Source organism: Capsella rubella, unplaced genomic scaffold (genome assembly GCF_000375325.1).
Source record: "Capsella rubella cultivar Monte Gargano unplaced genomic scaffold, Caprub1_0 scaffold_4, whole genome shotgun sequence".
Classification (NCBI taxonomy): domain Eukaryota; kingdom Viridiplantae; phylum Streptophyta; class Magnoliopsida; order Brassicales; family Brassicaceae; genus Capsella; species Capsella rubella.
The window spans coordinates 9,853,732-9,874,105 of record NW_006238920.1 but is presented as its reverse complement, the minus strand read 5'-3'; the positions used below and the strand labels follow the sequence as shown (position 1 = coordinate 9,874,105).

At 36.1% G+C, this 20,374-nt stretch overlaps 3 protein-coding genes across 5 annotated transcripts; all 3 read right to left on the bottom strand.

The window, feature by feature from the left end:
- Positions 1–471: 471 nt before the first annotated feature.
- Positions 472–2,039, bottom strand: LOC17889985. Its single transcript, XM_006294431.2, has 2 exons — positions 1,170–2,039; positions 472–875 (listed from the first exon to the last, which is right to left on the bottom strand). Exons 1-2 carry the CDS (start codon positions 1,798–1,800, stop codon positions 523–525), a joined length of 984 nt encoding a protein of 327 aa, XP_006294493.2. The 5' UTR covers positions 1,801–2,039; the 3' UTR covers positions 472–522.
- A 445-nt stretch (positions 2,040–2,484) lies between these two features.
- On the bottom strand, positions 2,485–3,683 carry LOC17890229 (ubiquitin-NEDD8-like protein RUB2). Its single transcript, XM_006295102.2, has 3 exons — positions 3,500–3,683; positions 2,935–3,194; positions 2,485–2,732 (listed from the first exon to the last, which is right to left on the bottom strand). Exons 1-3 carry the CDS (start codon positions 3,590–3,592, stop codon positions 2,621–2,623), a joined length of 465 nt encoding a protein of 154 aa, XP_006295164.1. The 5' UTR covers positions 3,593–3,683; the 3' UTR covers positions 2,485–2,620.
- Positions 3,684–4,007: 324 nt separating this feature from the next.
- LOC17887624 (protein MOR1) lies at positions 4,008–18,064 on the bottom strand. Of its 3 annotated transcripts, none has more exons than XM_006296287.2 (53): positions 17,777–18,064; positions 17,456–17,561; positions 17,239–17,362; positions 16,555–16,634; positions 16,291–16,468; positions 15,884–15,948; positions 15,487–15,569; positions 15,306–15,391; positions 15,072–15,185; positions 14,669–14,788; positions 14,401–14,503; positions 14,100–14,236; positions 13,745–13,810; positions 13,488–13,605; positions 13,361–13,398; positions 13,032–13,103; positions 12,789–12,893; positions 12,594–12,699; positions 12,155–12,267; positions 11,962–12,049; positions 11,740–11,840; positions 11,549–11,656; positions 11,327–11,432; positions 11,145–11,224; positions 10,928–11,071; positions 10,762–10,837; positions 10,538–10,662; positions 10,334–10,444; positions 10,103–10,252; positions 9,927–10,001; positions 9,772–9,850; positions 9,551–9,654; positions 9,373–9,468; positions 9,204–9,278; positions 9,035–9,130; positions 8,818–8,919; positions 8,622–8,723; positions 8,318–8,500; positions 8,135–8,246; positions 7,878–7,954; positions 7,719–7,798; positions 7,421–7,483; positions 7,225–7,351; positions 6,853–6,975; positions 6,677–6,754; positions 6,439–6,597; positions 6,191–6,349; positions 5,925–6,022; positions 5,642–5,798; positions 5,104–5,316; positions 4,920–4,991; positions 4,650–4,836; positions 4,008–4,560 (listed from the first exon to the last, which is right to left on the bottom strand). In XM_006296287.2, the coding sequence occupies exons 1-53, from the start codon at positions 17,937–17,939 to the stop codon at positions 4,298–4,300; spliced, it is 5,946 nt and encodes a 1,981-aa protein (XP_006296349.1). In that variant the 5' UTR covers positions 17,940–18,064; the 3' UTR covers positions 4,008–4,297. The 3 variants fall into 3 exon arrangements, with proteins under 3 accessions (XP_006296349.1, XP_023640889.1, XP_023640890.1); XM_023785121.1 differs by having other exon boundaries at positions 13,361–13,392; XM_023785122.1 differs by lacking the exons at positions 4,008–4,560; positions 4,650–4,836; positions 4,920–4,991; positions 5,104–5,316 and adding an exon at positions 5,356–5,536.
- Between the last annotated feature and the right edge of the window lie 2,310 nt (positions 18,065–20,374).

Sequence of the window (20,374 nt, the reverse complement as noted above, 5' to 3'; positions counted from 1 at the left end):
ACGGAAACGGAGAAAGAGCAATATACTAAGTATTTGTGATTCATTCACGTTCTATTCTAGAGAAACGCCTACCCTACCAATTAAGGGGGGGAGGGTCCTTTGTGACACTGACTTTTTGTAGTGATTTGCAGTAAAAGGTGAGAAGAATATGTAAAGATGAAAAAAACACTTTTAACCCACCAATAATACTACTCTTTGACCACTCTCTCTTCCTTTGACCATTCTCTCTCTCTCTCTCTCTCTCTCTCTCCCATTTACCACTAGCTAGCCTCACACTAACCCGAGCACCTTCCGAACTCCACATTCTATCATCAACGTAAAAGACAACTTTTTAACTGCATGATATTAAATGATTCATTAATTACTTCATGCCAAGAACATCCTGCATGTTTGATATAGGTCTATACTTTATATGCTAACAAATGACGTTACAAATCAAGATTCATATATTTACATATCTACATCTTCTACCTAAGTAACATATTCATCGACAATTAACTAATAGTCTAGTCAATATGATTATCAAGGTGGACCTTCTTGACGATTGTGATTGTTATGGCAAGACGAAGAAGAAGAAGCCAAAGCAAGAATGGAAGTTGCGAGTTGATTAATGGCGTCCACCAAACCACTCATACCTTGTCTGTTTATATCCGCTTTCGACTCCTCCATCTTTAGTCTCCTCTCTTGCAGCCTCATCACTTCTTTATGCCTCATCTCTTGTCTCTCCTCACTCTCTCTTATTACTTGTGCGATCACCGACGCGCTCCTCGATATTGCCGCTCCAACCATAACATCCGCGTCCTCACTGATCTCTCCTTGGGCTGTCGTTTCTCCCGGAGGCGTTGTTGTCCTCCTTCGCTTCGCCCCTGATGTGTCTGAAATGAATACTCACTTGTTTCAGTCTTTTCATCGAGCAAAATGCGGGGTTTACTACTATTTTATTCTCTAATCTTACTATACTCAAAAAAATTGTTAAATCTAGGGTTTCATTCTTTTCTTCGTTGATAATATAGTAAAGTTTGGTTTTTAAAGTATATTTGGACTGACTGAGACAAGTTAAGATGTGGGTGGTACTTGTCGAAATTTAATTTATAAATCTGAAATAAAATCTAACTTTTGGGGTCATTTAATTATGAGTTAAGAAGAGAGATAAAACGGAAGGTACCTACCTACTGTGGGCTGTATAGGCTCAGCGTGAAATGTGAACGGTGGAGGATGTGACAAGACTAGAGGTTGTGGCGGCGGTGGCTGAAGAGATAAGACAATAGTAGTCGGGATTTGAAGCATCTGCTGAGCCATCACCGGAGCTACAAATCCTTGGCCACCGTTACCGAGTGAGGAGGAGGAGGAGTATGGAAGAGTCTTTTTCTCGACAAGCTCAGCCAACGCTTCGTATATCTGAGACAACATATTAGTCGGCAAGCTCCTCTCTTTCCTCTCACTCTTCTCCATCTTCCAGTACGACGCCGGAGGGGAAGAGCCGGTGTTAAAAGATGACGATTCTATTCTCGATCTCTCGTACTCTCTGATCTTCTTGTAATCTCTCATGAGATTGTCCCACTTGTCGTTGCACTGGTTCTGGTTTCTCTGACATCCTCTTCTCCAACTATACTCCTCTATCCACTTCCACCGGAGCTCCGAGCTTTTGTTCTTGTTTTCTGGTTTCTTCTCCGACCGACGCATACGTCTCTCCTCCTCCATCTTCTTGGCTTCTATGAGCACCAAGGTCTCATTCACCGTCCAGTTTCCTTTCCTAAACTCTCTCGTAACCTTCTCTGCACCACCCGATGGATCAGCCATATGTGTGTCTCTTTTTGGATTTACCAAGAGGTATGCGTAGCCATCCGTGTGTGTCTTTGAATCTTGAGAATTCAAGAACTAGAGAGAGAGAGAGAAAGAAATAAGTGTTGGAGAAAGGGGAGAAGAAAGGGATGATGATGAGCTAAGTAAGACCGGTCAAAATCTTTTGTTTTGTAGTACTAAGATTGTCGCCAAGTTCGAAAAGACAGTGCTTGCAATAATGAGAAATGAAAATAGAATAGTAGTGATGCTTCTCCCTCAACTTAATAGTTAATATATTAACACCTTTTGTTTTACCCTTTTCCTGTCTTATCTATATGTTTTATCTTTTCTAGTTTGTCAATGGGAGAACTCTCTCTACAACGGATTTTAAGCTTAGAAAGCAATTTTCAAATCAAACATTCTAAGCTTACTTAAGTATTGGATTAGTTAATGGATAATCTTCTAGTCAAGCTTCTCCCTGGTCTGTTATTAAGTAGTTTGGTTAAGTTTTTTGGATGCGTGATTCTCACTGCATGAGCCGTATTCAACTAAATATTGGTGAATTGTCATCAATGATATATACAAAGATGCCAATGCCCAAGGAAACGAAAGAATTGGTTAATGAGTTTCCCAACTCATACATCCCCGACAACTATTTCTCTTACTATTATATCAGAAGAGGCTGAAAAGAGAGAAGTACTATGATCCAAACACAAGCAGAGAGAAATATCATATTATAACATTCCAATTTCCATATCCATTTTTATGTCATGAATTCCACATCAGAAGGAAAATAGAGAGAGAACGAAGATGTTCGGTTGAATCTTATTTATTCAGATCAGAGAAGACCACCCCTAAGAGCAAGAACCAAATGAAGAACGGAGCCACCCTCTATGTTGTAATCTTTGGCCGTTTTGTCATCAGCAAGCTGTTTTCCCGCATAGATGAGCCTGAAATATAACCACAAAGATAATCAAACTAAATACATATCTGTAGCAGAGTTGTATAGTGACTCTTAAGAAGTGTATGGTAACATATGCAATACACAGCAAACAATATCACAAGAAACAGAACAAAACTCAATTGAGGTGTAAATGCACATGAACAACGAAAAAAAATCTTGAAGTGATCAGAGGAAAAAGTGTTTGATACCTTTGTTGAACAGGAGGGATGCCTTCTTTCTCTTCAACACGTTCCTTGATACGATCAATAGTGTCGGTTGGTTCGATATCAATCTCGATTTCTTTTCCAGTGAGAGTCTTGACCTTGATCATGGTACCACCTCTGAGCCTCAAGACAAGATGAAGAGTAGACTCTTTCTGGATGTTGTAATCAGCCAAGGTTCGGCCATCTTCGAGTTGCTTACCAGCAAAGATGAGCCTTTGTTGATCAGGTGGTATACCCTCTTTGTCCTGAAAACCAAACAAAAGCAGAGCTCAGCTACATCACAACACAAACTTACAAAAACTATTTAAACCAGCCTACATCTAGATTAAAGATCGTTAACAATTAATTATACATCCTCGCAAAACCTCAAGCAATTCAAATCAATTACAAACAGGTTACTGCTACTCGAAACAATCCTACTTCGATCGGCGGAGAATAAATCAGATCGCTTCTCGAACAAACACAGAATCCGGTTAAGAACAAGTAGATATATTCAGAGGAAGTAAACAGTAGTTGAGAGGATAAAGACGAAAAGAAACCCTAGATAAACCTGGATTTTGGCTTTGACATTGTCGATGGTATCGCTGCTCTCGACCTCTAGGGTTATAGTTTTTCCGGTGAGGGTTTTGACGAAGATCTGCATCTTTTTCTTGTTTGGCGACTGATTAAAATCTTCTCCTTGGCTCTTCTCTCTCGGATTTCAGAAGGACGATGCTGCTGGTTTTTTTTATGTATACATTACATATATATATATATACCGCTGGCAGGAGGGTCTCGAACTGGGTCAGCGTTTAGACTACGCCAACTTTTCTCTTTTAATAATCATGTTGACTTCTTAAAGCCCAATGTCTTCGTAATATTAATATTTATTTAGCCAATTGTCGGTTTAGTCATTAAATTCTCGGTTTATGGTAAATTGGTTTGCATACAATTACACCCCATCACTGAATAAAAAACCAATGTAACTGCACAACACAGATTCCACTATGTAAGAGAATATATGCTGCACAATACAGATTCCACAAGATATAAATAGAATCGTATGTTAGCGGTAGTTGTGAAAGAATCACTCCGATTGAAAATAAAACTGTAACCATAGAAAAGAATAATATTTTGTCTCATTTTAAGAATCTCTCACACTCATCATATTCTCCAACCACTATACACTACTAAATGGAAAATCTAGCCGCAGTATCATCTTCGCCATAAATATTTCTCCTCTACATGTATGTATATAATGAAAGTGCTTTACTACTATTACTACTACCACTACATTAATTCGAGACAAGTAACAAAAATGGCCAACTTCCTTTGTAACTTTAGACTCCAAAGCTTGGGGTCTCTAGTTCTACATATGTTCGAGTGATCCACCTTTGAGCCTCTCCATTCTGGCTTGTAGACCGGACAATGCTTTCTCATCCATTGGGAGAACTACCGGGTGTTGGTGTGGACTCTCTGGTCCCATTTGGCTCGTGTGAATGCTCTGTTGGTTTATTGATAAGTTATCGTTTGTTGGCATCAGCGGTTTGCTTACTGGCTCCAGGGTTCCTGATGAAGCCAGTTGCATGTTCTTCATCCTTTCTCTGATTGCATCTAGCGTCCCAGTCATCACTGTCATAGATGTTTTTCTAACAGATTGAATAAAACACCGCAAGGAAGTAAAAAAAAAAAAAGAGAAGGACAAGGATCTTGGAAACTACCTCCAGGATTCATGTTACTGGCTCGGATGTCGTCGGTGAAAGAATCAGATTTATGGTTCATCAGAGGCTTCACATCTAAAGAGGACAAGGAAGGAATATCAGGAGATGGGAGAGCTAAGGAAGAAGGAGGAGGAGTTGACAACGGTAGGCTTGAAGGTGTTCTTCCTGCAGCTGCGTTCTTCTCAACCTAAAAACCGATTGCAAAACTTCAAAACACAACAAGCGAGCTATGAAGAAATTATAAGAGAAGCCAGGAGCTTTGTTACAAACCTGAGCCAAGCCGTCTCTAATGTAAGTACGAAACGCTTCACTAGCATTTTGAAGTTGGGAGAAGATATCAACCTTCAAGCATTGAAATGAGTTTGTTAGTGAATACAATTTGGCTTGAATGGCCTAGTGTTGATGAAGGACAGGAGAGACACACAGACTTGATATGCAAAACCATATCTATTACCTTCGGATATGACTTAGTGATGTGGTAGAGGTCGTAAAGACCAATTGTGGAAGTTTGTTTGTCCCCAATTTTCTTAAAAATAGCTCCAAGTTCTTGCTTCAACTGAACATCAGCAGAATTTGAAGGCGGTGAAGGATTGTTGGCTGTTGAATCTGTCCAGTGGGTTTGGCCCACAGGACCTGTTGCAGTTAACATTCTTGCTGCAGCTAAAGTCTGCAAGTATTTAAATAGTTACTACCAATGCCATCTGGATTTCTCAAACCCCAGTAAAATTCTCTTGCAAAATGTAAGTACTTTTTTCAAATGTATTATTCAATTAAGTAATTTAGTACACATATAATCTTTCAAGTTCAATATCATGCGAGGTATTACAGCAAATAGTTTGGATGCGCTCTTTGACCAAACCCTCAGCTTCAACAGTTTGTCAAGAATTCTGGACAGGAAGTTAGAAGACTAAGATCTCACCTTAAGGTTCGGATCGATGTAAGTGAGAACGATGTAAGCGAGAATGATGTAAGTTAGAAGACTAAGATCTCACCTCAAGGTTCAGATCGATGTAAGCGAGAATGATGGGTTGTGGCCTCATATCAATAGGGACAAGAGACAAGTGGCCCTTGATTGCGGCTCCCCGGAGCTTTACAAGTTCATGTAGAACAGTTTTCACCATCCTCAGAGGTTTATCATCTGCCCCAGCTCTTCTCATTGGAAAAAATGCCAACCGATAACAAAATGAGAATGAATTAGTAATGGCAAATACAAATTTCCACATAATAAACAGACTAAGATTTGCAAAATTTGTAAGTGTATTTAAGGAAATGTACCTCCTACGTATCTCTTCCATTCCCAGCTCTTGCAGATATACATGGATACTCTGAAGTAGCCTATCAAGATCAACTTCATATATGGTGCTTTGGAGGAGCTTAACATGAACAAGCAAAATTATCAGATAAACAATACCAAACAATTTGACGCTTTGATTTTAGCAAGTAGGAAAGGCACGCCAAAATAGAAAGCAGGGCTGGAATGTAACAGCTACTTAAGTTATGCTAAAAATGATTGTCCTAAATACATTTCGTAGAAACCATACCTTTGTCAGTTTAATAAGGCATTTAACTACCAAATCAGAGAATTTCTGATTCCGGACAGCATAAACTTCGGCAGTAGCAGGTGAAGGCCATCTAGATGGATCAAGAGGACGTAGCAAGCTAATAAGAACCACAAACGATGATGTTCGATCTGCATTATCCTAAATTTAATAAAACAAGAAAAAAGTGAGGAAGGAGAACTGCATAGCCACATATGATGAAAACCTTTAGCATGAGAGGAATATCTGACCAGGATCTTAAGCATCAAAACATTCAGAGCTTTCAGAAGTTGGCTGCCATCTTCCATACGTGGAACTCTTTCATCCAGAAGCCAAAGTAAGAGCTCTGTTATAAGGCTTTCAAGAGTCCCTTCTTTGACTGCATGGGCAAGCTTCTTATTTTGGAATGTCTGCAACAATACATACTCGTGAGTAGTGGGCTAACAAGAAAATAAAGAAGAGCAGCATCACTAATTCAAACAGAGTTACCTGCATAAGTGTGTTAAGAACATATTTACACGACCTCGATGAAGCTCCCATTAAGCTAACATCAAATGTTTTGGCAACCTAACAGAATACACAAATAATTAATTGGCTGTCAGCAAAAACTATTATTGGAAGTAGTCATTCAAGGACAATGGACAAAAAAGGTCTATCAGGTAAACCTTATTTGCTAAGCATGAAACAAGCCCATCTGCATCCTTCACAAGTTCATCAATTGCACTCTCTTCAGGATCATTAGAAGCCTGTGCCAACTCATGACACACAACTTTCATCCCTTCAACCGACTGCGACACATAAAATTAAAAGAAATTGACACACCAAACTAGCACTTGCAAGATCTTCAATTATGCATCACACCCCCATCCAACCAGATCAAACATATCAAGTATTCTAAGGACCTTAAATAAGTCTTTGTTACTGACTAGATAACAAAGTTACAATAATAGCATTATCAAGTAATAATTTATGCTATTACCCTAAAACAGAAAAAGTTACTTCATAACAAACTAAACAAATGATATCAGGTCAGATACCTGCTCTGGAGAACCAAACATAATGATGTCCAAAGCCTCATTCCAGTCTGTAGGGCCATTAACTCCAGCAATTGACCGAGGTACTGGGTTCCTCTCCAGAATTTGTTCTGAAATACCATAGTTTTGCCTGGGAGAGCAAAAATATGAGTTGTGTATAGAAGCCGCATTAACACCAGGAACTTATAGATATGCATACCTTGGAAATAAAGGACCAGGGACTATTTGAGAAAGGTCACCACTTTGCTCTGCCCCTTCAGGACTGAAAACAAACAGAAAGTCATAAATTATAGACAGTAAAAAGTAAACACGTCTTGGAATTCTTTCTGTTTCCAATCACTAACAAAACCAAAATTAAAAAAATTTTGTGATTCTAAAATCCATTATTGGGCCCTGGATTTATGTGATTTTCTTTTTGGCTTCCACTTTTAGCTTATTGCTGATGCTAAGTACAAATAAGCTGCAACCAAAAAGTCTTAATGTGGTAACCTACGCACCTGTTTTCTCTAACAGAACGCCTTAATGCTGCTCGTGCTTCCCCAGGCTTCCCTTCTCTTCTTTTCTCCATTTCCTTGTTCTGATGCAGGCAACAAGATGAAAACAAAACTCACAGATACAAGACTGAAGCAGAAAAATTGATCATATTTTGAGCTTACTTTCCACTTAAATCTATCATCAATCATACTCTTTTGAGCATCTGTAAGCTTCCCAACATATTTCCAGATATCCCCACCTGCAATAACAAGCCAAACAATGAGAAACGAGTGCAAAATTCGTTTCAGAATCATCATTAGGTCCAGATTATTATGAAACATAGACAAGCCAAAATTGTGCACTTATGACTGCGAGACATGGCATGTGTTATTAAAATTCCACTATAACTTTGTCAAAGCTCATAAATTTCATGTCTTACCAAGAATCTTATAACCAGTAGCCATGGTGTTCAAAGCGGCTTTTCTGAGTTCACCATCTCTTTCTGCCGTCAAGCTTGCAACCATATTTAAGTATTTCAGAAGTCCACTTATCTGCTTAGAAAGGCATATTAGAATTCAAACAGAACAGGGACGTCAAAGAATTAGTCAAGTCTTGCGACTACCTCAGTTCCACAAGTCTCGAGTAGATATCCTATAAGATCAGTACATTCTATCCTCGTCCGGTTGTTTTTGGAACGTAAACCTTCCAAAATATAGGGATATGTCTTTGCCACAGAATATGCTTGGATAATCTGCTTCATCAGCTCCCGCATTTTTTCTCTTACTTTTTCAATGTTATGCCCCAACTGGACCAAGGAAAAAGGGTTAAATAAAAAAGACCAATCTTTTTCAAAAACAGAAAGATAAACGGGACCAATCTTATGAAGAGGCCAACACCATAGGAATTTGGATTAATATCAGTCTAACCTTCTCCGCCAAACAAGGCAGAAATATCGCAGCTTCTGCTTCTGTCATGCAGTATTCTTCATCCCTCAATGTGTTGAAAAGTTCTGGAAGAAACTCAAGCACCTAAATTTACACAGAGCAAATGAAATTTCATTATTCTTGCATAAAAGCAGTGTCCAACATTAACTCCAACAGCAGAATAAACATTACAAATTACCTTTAGCAGACAGGTTGTGTTGGATTTACAGAATTGCAATACAAACCACCTGAGAAGTATATCTAATACTTCTATAATATCCTTTGAAACAGATGGAAGTGCCTGCGGTGAGAAGGAAAGCAGAATACAATAAAGAGAAATAAATAATAAGAAGATCTGGCAGATGAATGAGATTCCAACACAAGATATCCACATTCTAACATAAGATAGCTGTTACCTTCTGTAAGATTTCAAGCCCATCTACTTGTTTCTTGAAGTCGGGACTTAACAATCGTTTATGCAAGTCTTCCCTAAAAAATTTCATCATATCATTCTGCACCAACCAGGCAACTTTAATTACAACAAGATCTTAAGGCAGAACTCATTTAAACCTCTAGAGAACAGACCTCAAGATCCTGAATCTGTTCTGGTCGCAGCTCCTCAAATTTAATTCTACGAACCACCACCCTCTCCCTGTCCTCCTGCAGAAGAAACATACACCAAAAAAACATTTTATCATCCTACACGATACCCATACAAGTATTTTATATAAACCCTTTGGAAAACTCATTCCACCTTATTGGAGTCCTTAGTATTTAGCAAAGCCTGTGACTGGATAGCTATATCATGGACAGACGTAATATGACTTGAACCCTTTGTTGGTACGGCTCTCTTCACAAACACAAAGAAAAAAAAACAAGTCAGATGTTAGAAATTGTATACAAAAAAGTATTGTTAAGAGATAGAAACTTACTGATCTGTTTCCTTGCTTCAAGGTGCCATTAGAAGTTGATTTTGAAATCTTTGAAACACCTTTAGACACTGGCCCTGCCATAGCTTTTGATGGTTCAAATGGTTCTGAAAACAACATCATTAGCTCTATCAGAAAAAGCATACGAAGAGGAGAAAACATAAGCAGACAACCAGATCATAGGAGAAAACATAAGCAGACAACCAGGTCATGAAGAGTTTTACCTTGAACAAATCCTGGTCTAACTTTTTCAAGCACAAGAGCTAATGCTGGGCCTTGGATATCTTTGAGATTCTTTTCAATCTGAAAAAAATCCACACATCTAATCAGATATTGAGTTCTAGCACTGAATAGAACAAGCTAACCCAAGAATATATACCGTTTCTTGTCCACTGACTCTCAAGATCTCAGAAATGCATCCTTCGGCTGCTTTTCGCACATCTGCTGATTTGTCCTGGAATAATTCGTTGAAGCATCACAAATTGAAACATTTACAAAGAGTCGTAATCACTGTTTAAAGCTGATGAGGCAGTATAATAGTCTTAGATGAATCACCGTCATTGCCGTGCTTGCAGGTTTTAGTAAATGTATAGCATCGACAAAGTCACTTAATCCAGTAAGCTGTTTTGTCAACCAATCAAAAAGATCTTTACGACCTTCTGCTCCCATTTTCCCATCTGTTAGGGCTATTATAATGTAAGGAATCTGCATTAACAGAATATAATTATTTTCAGTTGACTAAATTATATCAAGCAGAAGACATGCCTCAAAATGATTAGCACCAACCATTTTGTCAAGATGCACAGCACCAAGCCAAGAATCAAGAGCAGCCAAGGTGCATTCTCTCATGTGCTTCTTGTTGTCACCGAGGCATTTCAGAACATCAGACAGAATTCCCTGAAATAGTATCTCACGTATTTGGTAAAACTGGCAGGCAGTGATATTTTAAAGAGTACACATCGTTTACAATGCTTGACGTGTATCACCAACCTTGCTCGCCTTCTCGACAGCTGGTCCCATAGCTGCTGCAACACCTCCAATGGTAGTCAATGTTTGCATAACAAGATTTTTGTTACTATCCAACAGTCGTCCTCGTAGACCACCAAATAATTCTCCTAACGAACGTGACAAAAATGGTGCATATAACAATAAGATATCAAGACTTAATTTTGGTATGGAAAATCTAATGTATGGGAAATATTCTGATTTCATACCAGTTCCAGTTGGTTGGATACGTTTATTAGCCTCTTCAAGAATTTTATTGACAGCTTCAATTGACTCCAAACGCATCTACAAAAGTTTAATCGACTCAAATTTAACTCTACACAAAAAGAATGTTAGGCTTACACAATAAAAGAATACTTCCAATTTAAAGAGCACCTTCCAATCAGGACTCTCAAATCCCTTAAGAAGACTAGGGGTAATCTTGCTACTGATATCTTCTCTAGGTAAGCTATCCAGCCCTCCACCAGATGTTGATGTTGAAACTGACGTCTTAACAACTCTCTTTGGAGCCGCAGTCCCCTGAAGAAGAAAATATAAGTACAGTAGAAAAAATTAAGAAATCCAAAAATCAAGGTAATCCAAACAAATGTACCTCGAAAGGGTTTTTCTCATATTCAGTGTCAAGTGCACTTAGTAGTGCAGGTTTGACATCAGTAAGAAACCCTTTAATGTCTGCAAACAGAATTGACAGAGTTTGATTTAGTGTTAAGATATGTTATTCTACCAAACATAAGTTAGACAAAGCTGAAGCAGGTTAAAGGAATTCGTAGCTACCTGGACCAACAAACTTGTGTAAAGCACCCAAGAGTTTAATTGTAGCATTTCTGGTGGCAGCTGTACTAGACTGTAGCCCAACATCCTTACAAAAATCTATTAAATCCTGCCAAATGGACAAAAGAATCTCCTTGAGTCATAATGTAAATAACCTAGATACTGCAGTTTAATATACAGGGAAATCAGGAGCTGCGAATTTCCAAGAAGTAAGAACTTCAAAACCTTAAGTTTTAAAAGTGAAACACCAAAGTCATCAACTGCAGAAACCATCCATAACAAGCCTTCACTAAGAACCTTCGGATTCTTGTGCTCTTTCGTGATTTTGAAAAGCTACAAACAAAAGCCATATATGTCACTATGATCATATTACAAAAAAAAAAGAATTAAAGAAAGTTGACCCAACCAGCACTTACCCTCTCGAAAACAAATCCGGGACCAACTGCTTCGCAGAAAGCAGTAAGGCACTTCATAGCAGAGGCTCGTGTCTTTATATCTGCAACTCGTTCACTAGTGCCTAGTGAATTAATAGAAAAACTCAGGCAAATTAGCTAAGAACTAATTCATAAAAAATATAACTGACGTCAGAATACAGCATTCATCAACTGAAGATAGCTTTTACTTCATATGATACTAACCCGTAATACAAAGTACGACACATTTCTTCGGAAACTTCGCCGCAGTCGAAGATATGTAAGTGATAATTTCAATGACCTGTTGCTGAACCTGCATTTTCAGTAATAAGGTCATGTACTTTTAAAAATATTTGGGGGAGGGATTAAATCTAAAATATACGAATAAGAAGATTTTTAGATAGAATAACAAGCATACCTGCACATTTTTCTCATTCCAACCGGGAACTGCACACAACAGCCGGACCAAAATTTCCACTGACTTGTCTAGTTCTTGCAGACCTTCTATCTCTTCCTTCAAAGCCAAAGTTGCTGCACGGCAGTATAATGCAAAAAAAAAATCGCCAAACTGATAAATACTTTTAAATAGGAAGGGCTAAAAAAGAGATGATGTGACATGTGCTAATGCAGTTTTAATCTGAAGCAATAAGAGGTAGCATGAATAAAAAGTTAATTCAGGAACCTTGCGCAACAGAATTACCCTAATTATAATGACGTTTGATGAAGAAACACTTCTATAAAAATAAAATTAACAACCCAGGCAAAACGAACAAAGAAATACACATAGAAAGAAGTAAGCACTAATAATGAAGATAACAGTTTTGAGAATAAAAGAGTCCTCAAGGCATTTAACAAACCTTCAAGTCTTTCTTTCCATACAGAGCTCTTTAACTGAGATATAGTTTCTGGTTTTATAAGAGAACCTAATCTGTTTTCAATCTCTTCAAGACCCATCTCGGCAGGCTACATATGAAAGAAGGATAAAATATTAACACCATAAAAGTCCGGAAGAAGTCAATCACACAACCATTTTTAATTTTATGTACATGTACCTCGACATCTTCAGGTGGTTCAACAGATTTTGCGCCTTCGTTCCTTAAAGATCCATCTTTTTTACCTCCTCCCGGTTTGCCAGTCCCAACCTTCTTGCTCGCAGGCTGTATAATCGTTAGCATTTAATGTAAGAGAATTCAGAAAATATACAGCAGAAGGAGTAGGTCTGAGAAAGAAAAGAAAAGTGAAAAAAGGCCTGCAAGTTGCAACAGTCACAGAAGAAAATGTAAGAGAAAACTCACAGCAGAAGGAGCAGGTCTTTTGCCGCTTAGCATGCTTGCTGCTGATTTCCTTACGAAGGAGGCTTCTGAATTCTGCATAATTTTGAAGTGGTATAACTATAGTGTACATGCTAATGTTAAAAGAACTACAAGGAAAACTGATACACGACATGAAACCCATTCCGCCTCTTAGACAACAAGATGGGAAAAGACAAGGCATCTAATAGCAACTATATCAAACATCCCACATCCAGTTCCAGATGCCCTGCCCTTTCTCCCATAAAGAGGATCTCGTTCTTTTTTTAATAAGAACTGAATATTTGACACTGAGGAAATAGATAGAAGCATACCCCTGTGGCCGTGCTCCCAACTGAAGACTGAACTGTCACTTTTATATAAAAGAGCATCCAATTAGAATGAGAAAAAACCCGCAAACCAAACTTGATGTTCAGATTGTGTGAAATGAAGTCTACAAACCTGAGCTTGTACCAGCTGAGTCACCACCACCAGAGCTTGCAATCATTTCTGAAAGTTTCTTTTTTCTAACATCATCAAGTTTTTCCAACGACCTTTCCAAAGGTCTCATACCTACAGACTAAAATAACCAAAAGAAAAAAGTGGGGAATAGGAAATCATGAAATAAAAGAGTATCAACTCCACATATTTTAAATGTGTACTACCACAGACAACAACACGAATAGGTCACTGTTACAAAGCACAATATAAAATTATACCTTAGCTATTGCAGCCAAAGCCGAAAATGCTGCATCTCTCACTTCAGGAGTTCCATCGTTGAGACACTACATCATTACAAATTCCAGGCATCCAATTAGGTTATAAGTTCAAATCACTGATTAAATTTCAAACTTAGAAGTGGTAACTGCAATCAAAATTCAGCTCAATGATATTGCTACACCAACTAATCATAAAACTGCAACATTACATACGTTATCTTCCTTTTACCACTAACTTGTTGCATATAAATATGCTTGCATTATTACGTAGCTAAGTACCACTATCTAACAGCGCCATGCTTTCCTGTTCAATCGAAGTCTTACAAAGAGCCATTGGGGACAAAAAATTTCTAACCTCCATACATAAAGGGACATATTCTTTGTGCGCCTTTAGAATAAGAGCCTTGTTACTTGTTTCAAGGCAGGATGTCAACCACTTCAAAGTTGCAGAACGCACAAGTGGAACTTTATTTTTCACTGCTGTCTTAACATCTGCAAAAGAAACCAAAGTTGGTTGAAAAATTGATGAAAGACAGATGCTTTTAAACATAATTGTCGTCAAACATCTAACATCTAACATCTAAAGAAGAAATCATAAGCAAATTCGTAGAGCGTTAAAAAAAAAAAAAAAAAATCCAAGATAAACTGACTCTTGCCTTCTATAATGTCAACAAGATTCAAACACCCAGCTTTGTACATTGTTTGTAACGTTTGTATAAGTGGGTCTGAGACTGATTGCTTCTTCTCTTTCAATTTTTCCTGTTCAAGAAACAAACAGCCACCAAGAATTGTATTAACTGCTGGACTAAAACTCATTTAGCCACCTAAGCCCATTAGTATCTAAGAAAAGAGTATGGATACTCAAAAGACTGGAAGCATCTTATTGTAATAATAATTGTGGATCAAAGATGCCACATGACTCACAAGTAAAACAGGCAGCATAAACCGTGAACTAGCAGAGAAATGTGTTCTTAAACCACGTGCAAGATTTCCAATGGCTTGAATAGCTTCAACTGCAACAGCTAAGTTTACATCTGTGATAAGCTGCAATTGGAAAAATTTACAAAGCCTGTCAAACCAAAAGTATATGCAGTATTAAAATTTAAACAGCAGCAGCATCAACATGCTATAATTGCAATCAGGAAATATTTTACAACACATGAACTTCAAACTTCAGATTAATCAATAAGCATAGATGTTTGCAGGTTTCATCATCACCAATTAGATAATATGGAACTTACGGAGCTAAAGCATAGAAAGGATTATAACATATAAATATAAATATTATCAATGCTGCCCAAACTTCTTATGATAGAAAATTAACTACCTTCTTTAATATCCGACAAATTTCTGAAAAATCACCAGGAGCTATCTTTTTAGTTGAAGCAAGCTTCGTTAACTCTGCAACAGCTTCTTTACGTTCTGACCACTTTGTAGCTTTCTAAAAGGGATACATTGTTAGCTAGTGTAGTGTGTCACAAGCAATCAACACTGGAAGTACAAAACCACGAGTAATCAAACGTTAAACATTGAAATGTGGCATTAAGCATCCAAAACTCACCACTCCGTCCCAGAATCCAGATTTCTCCAAAGGAGTCAAAATGTCCACCGGATCCATAAGATCATACTCATCTATTTCCTGAGGCGCTGATAGAAAAGGGTATATAAAGAAGAATCAAAGTAAGCAGACTTCCCGAGATTACTTGAGGAAGAAAGAATTCACTAACATACAAGCTACTTACTATCAGCAGCCGCTTCTTCACTGGGCCCATCACCCACAACATCAGAACTAGCTTCTGCCTCTGGCTCCTTGTCTTGCTCAGATCTTGGAAGTCAAAGACAGAAATAATATCAGTAGCAGCTTTTTCAAATCATGTTGGGACTTTTTCATATTCATGCAGGCGACAAAAGGGTCTTGAAACCAAAAAGAAATCCTCATGCATATTAATTCAATTATTTCAGAAGCTTGACAAAGGCACATTGAGTATACAAAAAGCATAGGCTGGATTAGGGTGAAACTGGATCAGCGTTTACCTTATCAATAAATGTCAAAAGTATTGGATGTATGGGCCAATGAATAAATAAAATATACAATATGATAAAAAAATACAAAATTGTTATCGTATGTATAGTTCTTACCTTATCTTTCGAGTAGGCTTCGCACCCCCTGAAACATTGGCAAGCTCAGCCTCCAGCTCTTTTTTCTTACAGAGTAACAATGAAATAGAATATTAGTGTTTGGAAAAGAGCACAAGAGAATAGATACAAATCCAAGTAAGTATATATATATATATATATATATATATATATATAACTTCTTCCACGGATCTAGTATAAATTTAAAAAAAAAAATCTCAAAACATGGGAAGGATTTACAGCTAAGGGTGTGGTTCTTATTAGCGCTGAGTTTTATCTCCTATCTGTTATGATTAGAAACCCCTATTCCAATTTTTCAACTCCAAGAAAAAGCAAGAGGATGTAACCCAGTTCATATCATCTTGGCAGCATGGCTAAGTTGCAAATGTACGGATCAACATAAATCTTACCATTGTATCCCTCATTTTCTCAAACAATATAGACTTTACAGGGTCTTTTCCAATCCAACGGCATAGTTCAAGAGTAACCCCTTTGGCAGATGCACGGACATTCTGATCTTGATGGTCGAAAAGTTCGGGAAGCATCTTTAAAATCCTTTTGGGTGGAATAACCTTTGATCCAAATTCACTAAGGTAAACAGAAACCAGCGTCGTTATTTCGGATAAGAGAATTCATGAACCAATGGAGAAACTAACAGGGACTTGAAAACAGACCTTAAAGCTTGAAACATAACGTCTACTGCAGGTACCACAGCCTTTGCAACTTTATTCTTTATAGCTTTCTCCATCGTATCCTACAATCATGCCAAATCTTAACATGAAGAAAAAAGATGTTCTCCTATAAACTATGTATCTCCCAACAAATATCTTCTTGGCCATTAAAAAATTTTAAATGACTGAAACGATGCATATCAAGTGATGGTTTGAACAAAACACTATAGTAGACATCTTCAAAACAAAAACAAAGAAGGTATCAAGATTCCTTTCTCCATCAGAAAAAGTATTATTCATATCAGAAGTCCAACAGATCGAGACAGGGTGACAACAATTCAGAACTAGAAAGGTTCGTAAGTGGAGAGGTTGATTACTAAAACAGACCACAGAAGATTCCATTTCTAGACCTTAAACACATGATGCTCTTTTACACTAGAAACCTAGCATAACACTCCAAAGCTATGTTCGTTGTCACTCCTTTGAAGATCAGTATATGGTTGCATTCTGGGTTATAAGCACCTTCATTTCTAAGTCAGCTCACCTATCTAATTTATGATAAACCAGTATCAGCAATCTTGCAAGCTACTATATGACTAGATGGTTACATCAGAGGTGCAAGGGTTACGCGTATGTGGCTAGATAAACCTTGCAGAGTTGCAAGAACGTAGAAAGTAATTAACATACCAGGAAAACATCGACCGCCTCTAATTCTACCCAAAGCATGAAAGCAGCCTGCGCCTTGTCGACAGTATTCTTCCGACCCGTGAGACATTTAGCTGCAATAGCATCGCAAACTTCCTTTGCGTACCTTCAAAAGCAGAAACAAGCTAAAGATTCACATGCAAACAAACACTGGCTCTGCCCATTTTTTAAGAAACAAAAAAATACATGAACACCATACCTTCCGGAGTCTGAGTCGGCTGCTCGCAAAAACGCAATCAATGCATCAAGAGCTTTCTCTTGCACCGGCGCATTAGAATCAGCCACCGTCTTCCTAAACAAGTGACCTGCGAATTTTTTTTTTAAAAAAAAATAGTTCAGGAATGAAATCAAGAGTAAAGCAAATAAACCCTAGGCGAATCACATTCCCGCTCAACAATCCAAATTCAAACCAGATCCATGACGAGATAAACTACCCCAATCAGATCTGAGCCTCAAAAACAAAAACCCTAACAACCCAGAAAAAAAAAAAAAAAAAAAAACACGAGGTAGAGAAAGTCACCAAAATCGCGAAGACGAGAGTCCTTAGGATCAGTAATCGAATCACAAACAGAAGCTAAATCGACGTTAGCCTCGTTCCTAACTTTCCAATTCTTATGGCCAAGGCGATCTTCCCAAGGAAGTTTCTTCGCCTCCTTCAATAACTTCTCTTCCTCCGACGACATTTTCTCCACGAAATTATATCTCCAACGTTACCGATCTTATCGATCTATACTAAGTTTTTTTTTTCTTCGTACGGTCTCCTGAAACTTTCTCTCTCTTTTCAAAAAAATTTCTTCGTGTTGTAAGTGCCGGCAAGAGAGAGAGAGGGAGACAAAGACAAAAGAAGAGTAGGGTGGAGCGTAATCAGAGAGAGAGAGAGTGGGGGAATTTTGGTTTCTACGTTTAAATCGGTGGTGTGATTTCCTTTTTTTTTTTTGTTAAACACCTCACGCGCGTTGTGATTGCAAGTGTGTCCACGCGCGATTATTTCAAATTAAAACGAGCGTTTTTTGTTTCTTTTTTACACGTGTCAGAGAGACAGCCATTTTCCATTTTTCAAACTCTTTTAGCCTTTTAGGAAACAAAAAACAATAGTTTCCTATTGTTAGTGTTGTAAAATATTTATGTATATCTACATTAATAACCAATTTCTTAAGAAAAAACATTAAAATTTGGTTTCAAATAGATTTTTTAGAAAAAAAATCAACTAAATATATATATATATATATATATATCTATACTATTAATTGGGGATCATTATTTGTCTTTATAGCCAAACAAACTTGAAAAAAAAATATTACAAAATATACAATTTCAAACCTATAGCCAAACACACTAAAAGACAGCAAAAAAATAGATTAAATAAATTAAAAAAAAAAACAAAAACTATCTGTATTTATGAAAATCATTTTAATTTTGTTACCATAAAAAATGGACAATTAAATTCGAAATTAAAAATATGCAAACAGATTTAATATTAGTTATATACTTTAGAATATTTTTTGAAAATTATAATTTATATTTAAGAAAAATATAGATGAAAAAATATGTTTGATTATAAAAATACATATCATAAAATGTGTGAAATATACGACATAATTAATTATATCATCAAATTTTAAAAATATAATCTTAAAAAGTAGTTAAAAATATTTGAATAAATAATCTTAATTAAATTAATAATTAAAAATTTGTTGGCTAAAATCATGCGAAAATTATATATCACATGAAATCTCTTATTTTCACATAAAATCTTCATATTAAAAAAAGCAATCTCGAAAATATCGCACATAAATTAAAAGAGTTTGAAATATATTGATTACATATGAGATATTTCCGTTTTTCCTTTTAAAAAATCAATAATCCAATTTTTAAAAAAATTATTCAGAAATACAGAATTAATTCAATCACCCTAATAACTAGCACTTAACATAAACAATCGAAAATTAGAAAAATATTTAATTCGATTATTATTTTTCCTAACTATAATGCAATTTCAAATCTATAAACAATTCAAAAATAAAAAATAAAAGTTTAATTACATCGTAATTATTTGATCGTTATAAATTCAAGATTTCATATATTTTGGTACCTCATTAACTACTAAATCAAAACTACATAATAAGTGGATATAAAATAATTGTTATGTTTTATTAGCAATTTTTAAATAATAAATGGATTATATTTTTATGATTTAATTTCTACGTCTTCTAAGTAAGTTTCGAAAAGAAAAAACAATCAAGTAGTTAAGAACAAAATCCTTAACTATCTAACTGAAACTAAACTAAATGTCAAACATGTATGAATCCAAACTATAAATGATATACTATAAATATCTAAAAACATTATCCCACATATATAGGTACAACTGATATAATTATATTCAAAATAATATAAAGTCTTAAAATAATTAATTCAACAAAAAGGGCTAATTTCATTTTTTTGAATATATATGTCACTAATCAAAATTGTAATTGTATAAAATAAAATATATTTTTCAACCGTATTATAAATAAATATCATATCTAGCCAAAATAATAAAAATTGAATTATTTTATTGCATTAAACACATTACTTTATTTTTAATCAAATCGATACATGATTTTGTGATCACTTTCTGCAAAATGATTTTAATCTTATGCAACAAGAGTAAAAATATTATACAAGATGGGAACGGGATGTAAAGAGATCCGAACGGAATGTAAGCATATATTTTCATACAAAAGTCTTAGAACATGTTACAATTAAAATTAATTAACGCTTGCAGTTTTATATGTAATTTTGTTTACATCATCTAGCATAAAAATGTTCAAAGTGAAAATTAAAAAAAAACTTAAAGTATGTTCGATAATAGTTAAAATATTTAAAACAAAGAAACATAACCAATATGTATGAACTAAATATATAATAATAAGAATAAAGAAATCAATTATTTTTGTAATTCATTATTATATTATACCGTATATAAAGATACTCACATACAATTCAAGTGAAACAAAAAAAACCCTGAGAGCTAACTCAGCAAAACTACAATAAACCTATGAATTAAAAAAATAGAAATACCTAATCTGTAGGAAACAAAAAAGCTAAATTTGATTCTTTGAATTGAAGAAAGTAA